Raw genomic sequence first — 15581 nt, forward strand, 5'->3', positions numbered from 1 at the left:
AGTCCTGGTCTGCAGAGGGAGACAGAGGTCTATGGACACATGGGACAAAGTCTGGCCAGGAGCAGCAAAGCACTCCAGCACCCAGGGAAAGGCTGTATACCAAAGAAATAGGTGGTCTCATTCTCATATAAGGGCACCACAGAAATGCCAACTGGCAACTTTTTGGCCCACTATCCAGTTTTGAGTAACAGATCCAGGGTGAACTATAGAAGGGTGGCTGTGCTCAAGGGTGGCATTCTGGAGTAGGGAGTAATAGCAGGTCCTAGACTAAGCAAGTTCGGAAGCAAATAGCAGCTGTGTGAGTCTGACCCCAGGACCAGAACAGGGTCTCAGTTCCAGCTTCTAGGTTATCTGAAGCCTTCAGAGGAATAAACAGGGAAGGAATCTCAGACCAAGGGTGAACCCTTAATTCTGTGCTTCATAACCAGCAAAGCTTTCTAATCAGTGATCAAATAACAGTGTGTCATTGCTTAAATCCAAACCCACATCAGAAACTTGAAGAGCTCAGACCTGGAGGGCAGTAATCAGACCTTGCCCTGGATTGGACCACTTTGGGAGCCCTGAAATCTTTCAGGTTGCCAGCCTGAGCTGTCCCTGAGAGCCTGTAACAACACAACATTCAATACTCCAAGAAAGCAGCAACAGGACCAGCCCAGACCTCCCCCCTAGAATTTACACAAAGCCCAGCTCTAACATCAAGACCAAAGTCAGGAAGCAGGCTGGAAGAATGAGCAAAAGAAAAAAAAAAGGAACGCCACCATAAAGAGTCATTATGGTGACAGGAAAACTAAAGATGCAGATCCCAAAAGAGGAGAATGACTCCCAAACATCTACAAGCAAAGCCTTAAAGAAAAATAGGCACAAATTTAACTAAAATTTCTGGAAGAGATGGAACAAGAGTTAATTTTTAAAAGTTCTTTTAAAAAAGTTGAAAATGTGTTTATAAATAAAATGAGAGGGCTAGAGGAAAAAATTGGAAAAGAAATGAAAATTATGAAGAAAGAATTTGAAAGGGAATTAACAACTTGGCATAAGAGGTACACAATCTTGACCAAGTAATAAACCCTCTAAAAATTGGAATTGGACCAAATAGAAGCCAATAATTCCACAAGACAAGAAATATTAAAACAAAGTAAAAAGACTGAAAAATACGAAAATGTAAGGTATTTTATAGCAGAAACAACTGACCTGGAAAACAGATTAAAGCGCAAACAATTTAAGAATCATTGGATTATATGAAAACCACGACCAAAAACAGAGGTAAGACACCATCTTTGAAGACATCATAAAAGAAAACCACCTAGATGTCTTAGAACCAAAAGGCAACACAGAAATACAAAAAATAAAAAACCCCCCAAAACACCAAAATGAAAAAACCCAAGAAACTACTGGTCACTTCCTGAAAGAAATCGCAAAATGAAAATTTCACGGAATGTAAATAGCTGAAATCCAGAGCTTTTCAGGTCAAAGAAAAAAAATACTGGAAGCAGCTAAAAACGAAGAATTCAAATACCAAGGAGCCACAGTTCACATCACACATGATTTTGCAGCCACCACTAAAGAAGCAGAAAGCTAGGAATAACATATTTCAGAAGGCAAAGGATATAAATTTAGAGCCACGAATAATTTACCCAGCAAAACTGAGTATATAATCCCAGAGGGATAAAAATGGAGAACTTCCAAGCATCCTGGATCAAAAGACCAGAGCTGTATAGAAACTTTAAAGTTCAAACACAAGGAATTGAGAGAAACATAAAAAGGTAACACAAATGAACAAGGATAAAGGGCTAAACAAGGATAAACTGTTTGCATTCTAATGTGAGGATATGATATACATGCTCCTTTGAACCAGAGCAGAATGGAACAAGGAATTATTAAATACCTACTATATGCCAGGCATTGTGCTAAGCACTTTACAAGTATTATTTCATTTAATCTACACAACAACCCTGGAAGGAAGGTTTTTTAATGAACCTCATTTTAAAGTTGAGAAACTGAGGTAGACAGATGTTAAGTGACTTGCCAGGGCCACACAACTAGTCTGAGGCTGAATTTGAATTCAGATATTTTTGACTCCAGGCCCAGTGCTTTATTCTGCTCTTTAGCTCTCTCAAACCCTATCATCACCAGGGATCACAGATGGAGTCTAATTAGACAAGACCTGAAGTAGTTCTGTTATGGCTTGATGGTCTTAAGAAAAAAATAAAAAGAAAAAAGAAAAGGAATATACTAGGTGAGGGGAAAGGTTAAGAGAAATTATCTCACGTAAACTGGGTGGACAAGTAGATATCTATACAAACAAGGAAGGGTGGGGGGAGGGACTGACACTTGAACCTCAAAGAAGACACAGTTGGGTAGAGAAACACATTTCCTTCAACTGGGAAATGGAAGAAAGAGGAGAAAAGGGAATTAGAGGGAAGACAGATTAAGTAGAAAAGTGTCTTAAGCAAAACAAACTTTAAGGATGAACAAAAATATTTATACCCCCTTATAAGATAGCAAAGAATGGTAATCTGAGGGGGTACCCACAACTCAGAAAATGGCAGAACAAGCTGTGGTATATGAGTATGATGGGATACTGTTATACTGTAAGAAATGATGACAAGGATGGTTTCAGAGAAACCTGGGGAAGACTTATGCAAACTGATGCAGAATGAAGTGAACAGAACCAGAAGAATAATCTGTAGAGACAAACAATTTTGATAGCTGATTAGCATAATGATCAATCATGATACTAGTGTAATAATAACAAAACATGCTGCCTACCCCCTGATAGAGAAGTGAAGGACTCATAGAATTGAATGAGATATATCTTTTTTATGGATATGGCCAATGTGCAAATGTGTTTTGCTTGTAACAGGAGTTAAGTTTTTGTTTCATTCTCTTTTTTAGCTACTAATCTTTTATTATAATCCAATCATTAAATGATCTACATTGGCCCATCAAAGGGAGTAAGGTCCTAAAAGGATGAAAACATCTCCATGAATATGTCCTGCTGAAAAGGTAATTTTGACAAGGGAATAGATTTGGAATGGTGAAACATTTAAAAAATATTATTATTGCTTGATTTTCACCCTACATTCTAACAACATTGATCACTGGGGTGGGGGGGACCTCAGAAGAGGTTGCTATATAGACATTAATTTAACAAGCCTGGAGAGAATCCATTTCATTTTATGGTTTTATGGCATCCCTCACATCATTCTGAGAAACCATTATTAGCGAATAATTAGAGAGGAAACAATTTTCTTTCATTTTCAAATGGTGGGGGTGGAGGTAGGAGGGAGAGAAGGTGGGACTTGTGCTGAATGAAAATAATAAAAATAATTTTATAAAAGAATGTTATTGCACTGTAAGTAATAAATGAATATGAAGTATTCAGAAACACATGGGTAGACATATGAACTGATGAAGAGACACAGTAACTACAACAATGAACAAAAACAAACACAAACAAAACAAAAAAAACCCCAAACACCTGAACATTGTTTATTTTAAAGACCAAGATTTTGCCGGGGAAGAGATGAGGAAATACCAAGTTAATAAGTGAACAAGCATTCATTATGTACCTCCTATGTGCCAACCACTGTGCTAAGCATTGGGGATATAAAGGAAGAGAAAACAAAACAAAACAAAACAAAAAACCAGTACTCAAAGCCCTCACAATCTCATTGGATAGTCAATATGTAGCAACTTCTTACAAGCAAGATATATACAGGATGAATTGGAGCCAATTTTAGAGAGAAGGCTCTGGCATTAAGGGGGATTGGGAAAGGCTCCTTGTCAAAGGTGATATTTTAAGCTGAGACTTGAAGTAAGCCAGGGAAACAAGGACATAGAGATGAAAAGGGAGAGAATTCCAGGCATGAAGGAAAGTCAATAAAAATAGATGAAGCTGGGAGATTCAGCATCACGTTCAAGGAAAAGCAAGGAGGTCAGCGTCACTGGATCATAGAGCATATGGAGGAGAGTAAGGTATAAGAAGACTTGGAAGGGTTGAAAGGGGGCCAGATCATAAGGGGCTTTAAAAGCCAAAAAGAAGATTTTACTTTTGATCCTGGAGGCCATAGGGAACCACTGGAGTTTGTTGAATTAGGAAGATCGCTTGGACCAATAAGTGGAATTAGTATGGATTTGAGTAGGAAAGAGACTGAGACATGGAGACCAACCAGCAGACCACTGCGATATTCCATGGATGAGTTGATGAAGGGCTGCACCAGGGTGATGGCAATGTCAGTTGAACGAGGGGGGCACATATGTGTCTCCCCTCTGTATTTGCGGAGGTTGGGGTCACTGGGTGTGGAACATTACATACAATGTCAGACTAAGTTGAAATGTTGGTTAGTTTTGCCTAACTGCTTTTTTTCCCCCTTTAGTACAAAGGATGGCTCCATGGGTAGGGGATGATAAAGGTATAAATGCAGAAATGAATATGATGTGAAGCAAAAGATAAAAACAAAAATTTAAATTAAAAAATAGAGATATACCAATGAGAGAGTATACCAAAACCTTTGAAACGGCACTGTTGGTTCATCGTGAAAGAACTGCAGTCTCTTCTTTGTTCAGTCAGTCAGTAAAGCAGCTCTCAAAATGAAATTTGTAGTTTTGAAAACTAATCTTAACAAAACAACTAATATTAAGAAAAAGGATCAATGAACTGTGTATTCCCTTTAAAAGACCAGAAAATAAACAAATTAGCAGGCAGAATAAATACAAACAAGCTTGGAGGTTAGGAGAGAAATTCAGAAACATTGACATTTTAAAATATCATTGAATTGGTAAAAACAAATGCTATTAAAAAAAAGAATAACAAAGGGTAGGGCATGTATTTTTTTCCTCTTTCTTGGTATCCCCAGACCTTAGCATTATGCTTAATAAATGTTTATTAACTGACTAAATAAACCATTAGTTAACATGATCAAGAAAAAGAGAAAGAATAAATATATTACCAAAATGAAAAAATGAATAAAGGTGTATTCACAACAGAGAGGAAACAAAAAGCATTATTAGAAGCTACTAGGCACTTGATGACTATCTCCACTACAGGCTCACTGGGCTTTTGCCTCTAGGAGAGCTCCACTTGGTGGTCAAGTAAGATATTGTACTCCCTTGCTCTGAATAGTGGTATACTGCCCTTCTGTAGTCATAAGTAGCAGGCAAGTCAGTTATGACTGTTTGGAATGCCACAAATAACATCAGTGTCACATTAATATGACACTGTTATACATAGCCCTATTTTTCCTCTTCCTCTGTTTCCACCAATTGCACAGTCGTACAGTTTCACTGAAGAAAGGCTTTACTAAAAGCAATTGGAAAACATTCTCTGTGAGACTTTTTTTCCAGAAAAAAAAAACCATTTAACTGAACAGGATTAGGAAATTCAGGCTTACTAAAATAGTACTTTATGGTTATAGAGAACTTTTTCTGTAGCTTTTCCCATAACTTTTTAATTTCTTTTTCCATTTTTACTTGTATCATCATTTGATTTAAAAAAAATTTTTAAGCTCTTTTTTAAAACTCTTGCTTCATCTTTGTCAGTGATTCTAGTTGAAATTGTGCTCAAGCTGTATTCTTCTTTGAGATTTTGCTTGTAGATATTTTGGAGTTATTCTCTTCTTCTGGGTTTATGTCTTGAGTATCTTTATCACTATAATAGCTTTTTGTAGTGGGATTCTTGCCGCCTCCCTCCCCCATTCTTCTAGCCTACTTCCTGACTTCAGACTTCATGTTAGGGTCATGCTCTGAGCAGTTTTAAAGGAAATGTCTAGGTTAAGCTTTTATCTTCCTCTTGGGTTCTTCTGCTCCTTTTCTGGGGTATTGAGTATTGTATTATTGCAAGCTTACAAAGCCAGTTCAGGCTGGGGACCTGCAAGTTTTCAGGGCTCTGGAAGTGGTCTGATCCAAGGTAAAATCTTATTACTGCTCACTCAGTCTGAGTTCTGCATGTTCCTTACCTGGGTTTGGGTCCAGACAACATACCTGTGAGCTTTCCCCTGGGTTGAGTTCTGGATTGAGCCAGCTGGAAAGCTCTACAGGTTCAGAGAGACATAATTTCAGTCAGAATATAAACATTTATTAAGTGTATACTACGTGCCAGGCACTGTGCTAATTGATGGGAACACAAAGAAAGGCAAAAGCCTACTTTCAAGGAGTTCACTGCCTAATGTGGGAGACAACATGCAAACGACTATGTACAAGCAAGCTACATTCAGTATAAATTGGAGATAATATAGAGAAGGCACTAGCATTAGTGGGAGACCAAGAAAGGCCAGAGATTTCAGTCCTTGTTGTTTCCCTACAGGCTTCTGACTGAGCTGGATGATAGAATTGAAACCCCATTCAACTGCTGGAGTCAGAGCCACACAGCTGTCTCTTTTTGAACTTGTTCCTTGCTCCAGAGTAAGGTCTACTCCATTCCCAGTACATAGCCTAGGGCCCCCCAACTCTTTCGTACCCACGGAATGCCACCCATAGGCACATGTCCCCTCCTCAGTCTGCCCTGCATCTGTGATGAAATAGAGGTGCCATGCTGTTTCTGAAGCTTCTACAAAGTGGGGGCCATCCTGTAAGAGTTTTGGATCTCTTTTTTTCTTGTTGAACAGTGTGTGTCCTTTCTCAGTTCCTGTGTGCTGGAATGCTCTGTGCTGTATGCTGCTGGCTAGATCCAATCCCCACTGTCTGCAGACCTCTCTTGTCTCCCTATGCTGATCTGGTTAGAAATATGATTCACTCTCAAATTTTACTAGATTTCCCTACCAGGAACTGGTGTGGTGCTTTTTCTAAATCTTTGTGCATGAGTTGGGTTGGGGAGCTCAGCTGTCCTTTTTTTAATATAATTTTTTATTTTTAACATATGTTTTTAAAACTTTGGGTTACAAATTTTCTCCCTTCTTCCCTCCCCACCCACTCTTATTAAAAAGGCAAGCATCTCTATACAGATTATGGATGTGTAGTCATGCAAAACACTTCCATAATAGTCCTGTTGTGAAAAACTAAGTATATTTCCCTTCATCCTAACCTACCCCCCCATTTATTCTATTCTCTTTTTTGACCCTGTCCCTTCTCAGAAGTGTTTGCTTTTGATTATCCCTTTCCCCAATCTGCCCTCCCCTCTATCAACCCCCTGCTCTCTTGTCCCCTTGCCCACTTATTTTCCAGTAGGGTAAGATAGGTTTCCATACCCTTCAGCTGTCCTTCTTGCTACTCTACCATCTTATCTCTGCCTCTTTCCAAAGCACTTTCCCATTTACTGCTTCCTTGATTCTTACAAGAACAAGATAGCAAGTTAAAGTGTTGTTGTCCCTAGCTTAGAAAGAAACTAAGACTCAGAGAAATAAAGTGACTTGACCAGGGTCACACAGCTATTAGATGTCAGACCCCGGGATTCAACCAGATTTCCAGAGTTCTTTATTTACTTGTTTGACTATCTATTGTCTCCCCCCCTTAAACTCTCCTTTATGCTCTTTTCTCATCATCAGCCTTACAAGAACCTTTAACAAGGGAATTAATAGCAACTGTTAACATTACAAAACACAAAAGAGACAAAGTTTTAATGTATTCTAGGAAAAGTCATGATCCTTAAAAAAAAAAGGCTGTACCCGACACCCATGACTATAGAATTAATATAGTTCAATATTTGTTTACTTGCTTATGTGCAAAAATAAAATAGAAAACCTATAGGCTGCATAAAGCAGTGGATAGAGCATTGGACTGAGAATTGGGAAACCTGAAGTTGATTCCTAACTCAGCAACAACCACTCTGGACCAAATTTTTCTTATCTAAATGTGAGGAGGACGGACTAGAATCAGAGGTGTCAAACTTGCAGCTGCCTATGAGGCAGATTAAAATGTAATTGACAAATGTTTAACAGAATAAATAAAAATACAACATAGATAATGTTGATTACTACTTTTCTAAGTTAATATGTGGCCCACAAAGGATCTGTTTCTAGTTGAGTTTCATACTACTAGATGATCTCTAAGAATTCCTGTAAAAGTATGAATCAAATATATGAGTACAGAATTATAGATTTAAAGCTGGAAAAGACTTGGAGCTCATTTAGTTCACCTCTTCAGTTTTACAGATGAAGAAACTGAGACACAGAGAGGTTAAATGACTTGCCCAAGGTCACACAGGTGATACAGCTAGGAGCTGAACCCAGCCAAATCCACCCAAATCTGGCTTTCTACCACACAATGTAAACGTTCAATTCAGCATAGGAGTAGCACAACTGAAATCACGCCTGATTTGGAATCAGAGGACCTAGGTTCAAATTTCAGCAACGCTAAGAAGCTGTGTGACTTTGGACAAGTAATTTTACCTCTGATTCTCAGGGTCTTCACTTGCTATAGGAAGAGACTGGACTTGTTCACCCCCAAGATCCCTTCCAGCTCTGAATCTTATTTTCTTAATTACCTAATAGATGCAATATTATTATAAAGAAATGGAAGGGGAAAGTAATACTAATATAATAATAGCCAACACATATAGCACCTACTATGTGCCAGGCACTGTGCTATGGGCTTTACAACTATTATTCATTTGATCCTCACAACAATTCTGGGAGGTAGGTGCTATTATTATCCCCATTTTGCAGCTGATGAAACTGAGGCAAACTTTGGTTCATTCACTTGCCCAGGGTCACACACCTAGCAATAATAATTATAATAAAAGCTATCATTTATATAGCTATTACTATGTGTGCTAAGTGCTTTACAACTATTACTCATTTGATCCTCACAACAATCCTGGGAGGTAAGTGCTATTATTATTCCTGCTTTACAGATGAGGAAAACTGAGGCAGACTGCAGTCAAGTGACTTGCCCGGGATCACGAAGTGTCTGAGACCGGATTTGAGCTCGTCTTCCTGACTCCAGGCTCTGTGCTCTATCCTCTATCCTCTGAGACATGATACTGTTTAAGTGAACTTGGGCAAGTCATTTTCCTTTCCTAAATCTCAGTTTCCCCATTTGTAAAGCGGAGACAATACTCCTTGCACTACCTGCCTCACAGGGTGGTGGTAAAGAAAGTACTCCGTTAACTTGGGAAATGGGAGCTGCATGGGAATGCAGTGGAAGGAGCCCTGGGTTTGAGAACGAGGGAAAAAGAGAGGAAGCAAGGAGAGGAAAAAAGGGGGAAAGAGAGAGGGAAAGAAGACTACACAGAGAGGAGCAGAGTGACAGCTGGAAGAAGGAGAGAAAGAATGAGAAAGAGAAGAGAAAGAAAAGGGCTCGCTTGCCAGTTTCAAACATGGTACCCGGAGCCTCTGTGACTGACAAGCCACGTGACCATGCTCCTCCTATGAGGTCTCCTGGGCTGGACTCTTGATTGTCCCTTCTCGCACCCCGTCCCAAGGCGGCCGCGGTTGTCAACCAGAGGCGATCATGGCAACCGGCAGGGCCGGAGCGCAGGCGGCTGGAGCTGCTGGGACGGCTACGGCTGCGGGCGGGCGCGGGGCTCAGTGGGGAGGGTGGGGGCTGCTCCTGCGGGGGCCGGGGAAGCAGGGGCAACACTGAGCGCCATGCAGCGGGCCTGCGGGGATGGGCCCGCAGAGCTGCCGGCCTTGGAGGACCCCGGCGCGGAGGGGGAACCCGACCCTAAGGCCAAGCAGAACGAGCAGCGGCCCGAGCCCAAGCCGGACACTGAGCCCGAGCCCGAGCTGGACACTAAACTCGAGCCCGACGCTGATCCCGCGCCCGACCCCGAGCCCGCGCCCGCGCCCGAGCCCGAGCCCGAAAGGCCCGCCGAGGCCGAGCTCCAGACCCGGGTCCCTTCCTCAGCCCCCTTGACAGTCCAGAACCCGGCTGAGCAAGGCGACGTCAGCCTCCAGGAACGCCGCCCCCGCCCCGTGGCCAGGATCAGGACCAAGACGAAAGGCAAGAAGGCCGCCGGAGTGCGTGTGCCCGACGAGTCCCGGGGCCGCCGGCCTCTCACTGTCACCGTGGACAGCTCCAAGGCCAGGACCTCCCTGGAAGCCCTCAAGATCAGCCTTAGGCAGCTCAAGTGGAGGGAGGTGAGCCCCTCCATCCCGCCCTCTGGCCTCTGCCTAGCTGCCCGGCCAGGGGCGAGGTGTCCCGGAGAACCCAGCCCTCCTGCCACACACTCAGGCAGACCCTTGGTGCTCCAGAACTCAGGACCACCCTTCCTGACCTTGTCAGGGTCAAAGACATCTAAGTTACTCCACCTCCCTGGGCTTGTTTCTCTATCTTTTAAGGGTTTGGGGGGGAAGAAGAGGGATTTGGAGGAGGTCCCTCCCAGCGCTTAAGTTCTATGTTCTAACATTTTATTTTTTTAATCACTTCCAGCTTTAACATTCTGTGTTCTCTCTTGAAACATAATGTTTTTAACTGGGTTCTTCTAGCCTTGATATTCAGTCTTCCAAGGTGTCCAGTATTCACAAGGCTATAGCTCTTCTTCAAACGTTTTTCTAATTGCTCTTCCAGTTCTGACCAAAAACTTTCTAAAGATCGTTTTCAGCCTTGAATGGTTTTATGTCCATACATTTAGAGCGGGATAAGGAGGTTGGACAAATCTCTAGGCCAACTCCCTCATTTTACAGATGAGTAAACTGAGACCCAGAGATATATTAAGTAACTTACCTAAGATCACAGAGCAATGGAGTTTGAACCCTTGTCCCCAACTCTAAAACCAACTCTTTTATATCATAATGCCTCACTTTCTCACTCTGGTGTTTTACCTACTATGATCTCTTTCGTTCTGTGGTTTCTAGGTGAAAAAAATTATTTGGCTCAATTAAAAACATTTGTTGAATATCTACTGTAAGAAAGACATTGTGTTATATATGGTGGTGATGGGAGAAGGGGCAGTCATCTTGGAAATATAGATCCTGCTCTCAAGGAGTTTACAATTTAGTGAACAATAGTCTCAAAGGCCTTTTCCAGTTCTAATATTCTGTGGTTCTGGATCTCCCATGGATGTGGTTAGTAGAAGGGGTTTCAGTGTTATAGGTAGTCATTCAATTTTGTGTTTGAAAATTGTAGTGTTTGTTGATTTTAGGGGAAATAGTTATTCCTTGGTGTAGTGGAAAAAGCATTAAATTTGGAATCAGAGAGGATCTTTGTTTAAATTTCAGCTCTTTTCCTTTCTACTTCTGACTTTCTACAAGTCAGTTTCTTCTCTCTGGGTCTCAGGTTCCTTGTCTTTAAGATGAAGTGGTAAACCTATGATTGACTAAGTGAACCTAATGTCCTTTTCAGTTGTAAATCTTATACTCCTATACACTGGAGGTGATGGTCATCAAATTGTATAGCTAAGACTTAAGGCCAGAAACACCATCTAAATCATAAATTATGACTTTGCTCCTTTCGTGGAGTTTTATGTTCCTTAAAGGTGCTTCCTGGGGCCAACAAAACAAGTAGTTTTATGTAGAATAAGACATATTTTCAGACCTGGCCAACATGGTACAGCTACTAGGTCCCAAAGTATGATTATAATTTGTTTTGCTTGACTATGTATAATTGTTACAAGGTTTTTTTTTTCTTTTTTCAATGGGAGAAGGGTAAAAGGAAGGGTAGGAGGAGATAGGATACAGAAATAAAGAAAGAAAACAAGGTGATTGAAGCAATTTTTTTAAAAAAAAAACTTGAACAGAAGAGAACAGAAGGAATGCCAAAAAAAGAACAGCTATAATTTGAAAGTTATGTTTTAAACTTGTTACATATTTAAAAATAAAAGCAAACTATATGTAATAGAAATTAACAGTTTCCTCTTTTTCTGTTCTATTACGTGTATGGAAGCACTCATTTTATTTAGTATTACTTAAGTTCTGAATAACAAAAACAAGTAATTTTAAATAGCTACCAGTCAAATCCAATACCAGGTTCATTTAGAGAAGCAACCAGCATTTTAGGTATATGTGATTGAACTTGGGAAGCTTGCCACTGTATGTGTAAGTTCATCTTCCTTTTCTCATTTTTCTCTTTAACAAGAGGGCTAGGTCAACTCACAGATGATTCCATTTTAGATAATACCCAATCAAACACTGGGATTTGATTCAACTCTTTCCTTCACATTTATTGCTATTTTACTTTCTCTTCGTAATAGAAAATAGTTAATAGCAGAAACATTTAAATAAGACCAGTAAATGAAAAGATTGCAAATTAGCAAAACAATGTGCAAATTCAAATCATTGTAGTTGCAAAATGAAGAGATGCAATCTTCTCCCCCACCCAACTCTATCTCTGTTTTTGTGACATGCCAGAATTTATGGGGGGTTAAGGACTGGAGTGTAGTAGTATTACTTGAATATTCATTGGGAAGGCTCATATGTAGCCATTATTTATGAAAAGTGTCTAGTTTTATAAAAAATAATTTTAAAAACTTTATTGGTAGTTAATATGATTAAAATTTTCTACTTAAATAGAAAGAAGAAAAGGGAACACTTGGAGGGAATGAGAAAGGGATTTTTTTTTGAGGCAGTTGGGGTTAAATCACTTGTCCAGTTCACACAGCTAGTAAGTATGTGTGGTCAAATTCGAACTTAAGTCCTTCTGACTCCAAGGTCCATGCTCTATCCACTTCACCACTAGCTGCCCCCAGAAAGAGAAAATATTAACAAAAAATGTCGGCATTCCAAACCCTTCCTTTTGTTGATTAGGTAAGTGAAGCTCCAACAAGGGAAGTTACTTGCCAAAAGCCAGTCAGTAATTAATTATTGGAGCCAGCTGAGTGCCTTTAAACCCAAATTAGTCATTTAATTCAATTCAACAAATGTTTGTTAAATTGTGTGATTACAAAAAGTAAAAAAAATAGAATAATCATTGACCTCAAGAAGCTTATGTTATTCTGTAGAGATAAAACTATTTTGGCTAGGAAAACTTAAAACAAACGTCAATGCATTCTTCTTGAATGAGAATACATTTGGTTCTAGTTGACTTTTGAGTCATGTCTTACTAGCCACAGGTTGGAGTTGTTTACAGATTTTATTTAGTCATATAACTTAACCTTCCCTGGCTTTTAGTGACTCTGACATACTTAATATTTTTTGAAAAAGCAGTATGATTTAACAGTAGTTTACATCCTTTTTATACTTCATCATCTGTTTCAGTAGATGTGCTGTTTTAATGCCAATCATCTACTGAAATTCTTTCTCTATAAGCTAAATATGACTGGTCCTTAAAATCATAATCAATAACCACAAATATTTTGAATGATGATATCTGTGTAACATTTTTATCATCTATACTAATTTCTTAGGCAGTTTAAAAAATACTTTAGCATTTTGATCTGAATATATACTCCCTGCGTTCTTTTTCATTGTATACCTACATTTTTTTTCCTTTCAAAGAAACATTATTTTAGTTGATGAAGACTAAATTTGAAGTTGGTCTATCTTCAGATGCTGAGGTTAAATTCAAATAGTACCTCCTAACAGTCAGTCATTAAACATTTATTAAGAATTTACCATGTACTAGGCACTGCGTTAAATGGTAGAAATACACAAAAGATACAAGAAACAAGGGGAGAAAACAAACATACAAATATGTACAAACAGGTTATATATAGGATAAATAGAAAATAATTAACAGAAGGAAGGTACTAGAATTGAGAGGGGTTTGGAAGGACTTCTTGTAGAAGGTTGGATTTTAGTTTCAACTTGAAGAAAATGAGGGAGCAGAGTTGAAAAGGGAGAGCCTTACAGGCATGGGGGACAGACAGAGAGAACACCTGGAACTGAGAGATGGAGTGTCTTGTTCGAGGAATTGCCAGGAGGCCAGTGTTACTGGATCAGAGTACCTAGTAGGCAGTAAGGTGTAAGAAGGCTGGAAAGGTAGGTGGAGGCTGGATTATAAAGGGTTTTCAAAGCCAAATGGAGGAGTATGTATTTGATCTTGGAAACAATAGGAAACCACAGGAATTCATCAGACCTACATTTTAGTAAAATTGCTTGGTGGCTGAGAATAGATTGGAATGGGGAGAGACTTGAGGCAGGCAGACATTCCCCACAAGCAAGTTATTGCAATAATCCAAACATGAGATGATGAGGGCCTACACTAGAGTGGTGGCAATGTCAGAAGAGAGAAAGGTGACATATTCAAGAGATGCTGAAGAGGTCAAATCAATAGGCCTGGGCAACAGATTGGATTTGGGGTGGGTGAGTAGGGTGAGAGATAGCAAGGAGTCACAAATGACACCTAAATTGAGAAACTGAGGGATTGAGAGGATGGTGTTGTCCTCTATATAATAATAGTAATGATAAATTAGAATATATTTTTAATTTTATTTATAGTTACTGGATATTTATATTTTACATATGTTAACTAGGTATTATATTTACAAGAGCTTCTCTGAAAAGCAATGGACATCATACCATGCCATAATTATAGGACAGAAGATTCTAATTCTGACTGACCAACAGGATGTAGGACATAAAAATATATTACTGGATTTCTAATTTAAGAGCCATTATTAGATTGACATTGTATTCATGTCAGTGTACTTATTTATTATAAGGGAGGAGTTTATATTGGGAAAGTTATTAGCAAGTGATAGTGATGTTGAAAAAAAAGAAAAGAGAATCAATGAAACATTTTTTAAAAAAAGGCTATTACCACAGAATAAATACATTTTGAAAAGAAACTCAACAACATTCCATAAGTTTCTCCTAATAGGACAAGTAACCATTATTATTTATCTGCTCTTATTTTTAGAAATGGAGGGAAGTAGCATACTGTCTGATCTATTCTGCATGTGCATCTAAGATCATAGGATTTAGAACTCAAAATGACCTTAGAGTTGGTCTAGTTCAGCCTTCCTTATTTTATAGGAGGACCCCGAGAACCATAGAGATAAAGCGATTTATGCAAAGTCACTCAGGTAGTATAGTTAGGATTTGAACACAAGTCCTTTGCCTTTCCGTTATACTGCATACTTTCTTCAGTATTTCAAGACTCCATGATTTTCTCTGTGTGGGCATTCCAATCCACTGACATGAATTGTGATCCTCCATCATTTTTTTGTGAATTACAGACAAAAAAAGTCATCACTCTGCAGCCAGACTCTATTGATGGGTCTCTCTGAACTTGGGGTAATCCACAGATGCCAGACACAGTCTGTTTCTAGGCCAATACTTGAAGCCTTTCCAGCTTTGGGTAGGACCTGCCATAGGCTTCTAGAACCCTGGGACAAGTACATAATATTATATGAGGCATCAGAGGAAGAGTTTGATGGAAGTGCAATAACAACTACATGGTCACATAATTGTGATGATATAAATAAGAATTGCATGTGTCCAATTAGAAGACATCTATAGCTCTAGTGCTGGGATTTTTTAATATGATCTATGTTTTGTTTTTTTTTTGGGGGGGAAGCACTGACTTAAAAGGTTGGGGTTTTTTTGGGTACCAATTCATCCTGTTAGGCTTCAGAGTCTATAGGACTAGTGGAAGTTGTAAGGAGGCAAATTTTGGCTCAAGATAAGAAAACTTCTAAAGATAAAGGCAGTTGAGTAGATCTCCTCCGAAGGTGTTGAGTACCATGCTACTGGAGGCCTTCACAAGTAGGCCTGTTGCCTTTTGTGGGTAAATTCCAGATGGGATTCAGGTTTCAGGTAGACTGGATG

General features: G+C 39.5%; 1 protein-coding gene across 3 annotated transcripts in view; it reads left to right on the top strand.

Annotated features, from left to right (window-relative positions):
* The first annotated feature begins 9375 nt into the window (after positions 1-9375).
* TTLL11 (tubulin tyrosine ligase like 11) overlaps positions 9376-15581 on the top strand; it is a 253372-nt gene continuing 247166 nt past the window's right edge. Inside the window, exon 1 of one of the 3 annotated variants that reach the window (XM_020967575.2) lies at positions 9376-10013. In XM_020967575.2, the coding sequence (XP_020823234.1) occupies positions 9522-10013 (492 nt within the window). In that variant the 5' untranslated portion in view covers positions 9376-9521. The remainder of the gene's footprint in view (positions 10014-15581) is intronic. The other 2 variants (XM_078150148.1, XM_020967578.2) reach the window with 2 other exon arrangements.

The sequence above is a fragment of the Phascolarctos cinereus genome, unplaced genomic scaffold (genome assembly GCF_003287225.1).
Source record: "Phascolarctos cinereus isolate Bilbo 61053 unplaced genomic scaffold, phaCin_HiC Scaffold_2;HRSCAF=192, whole genome shotgun sequence".
NCBI classification, from domain to species: Eukaryota; Metazoa; Chordata; class Mammalia; order Diprotodontia; family Phascolarctidae; genus Phascolarctos; species Phascolarctos cinereus.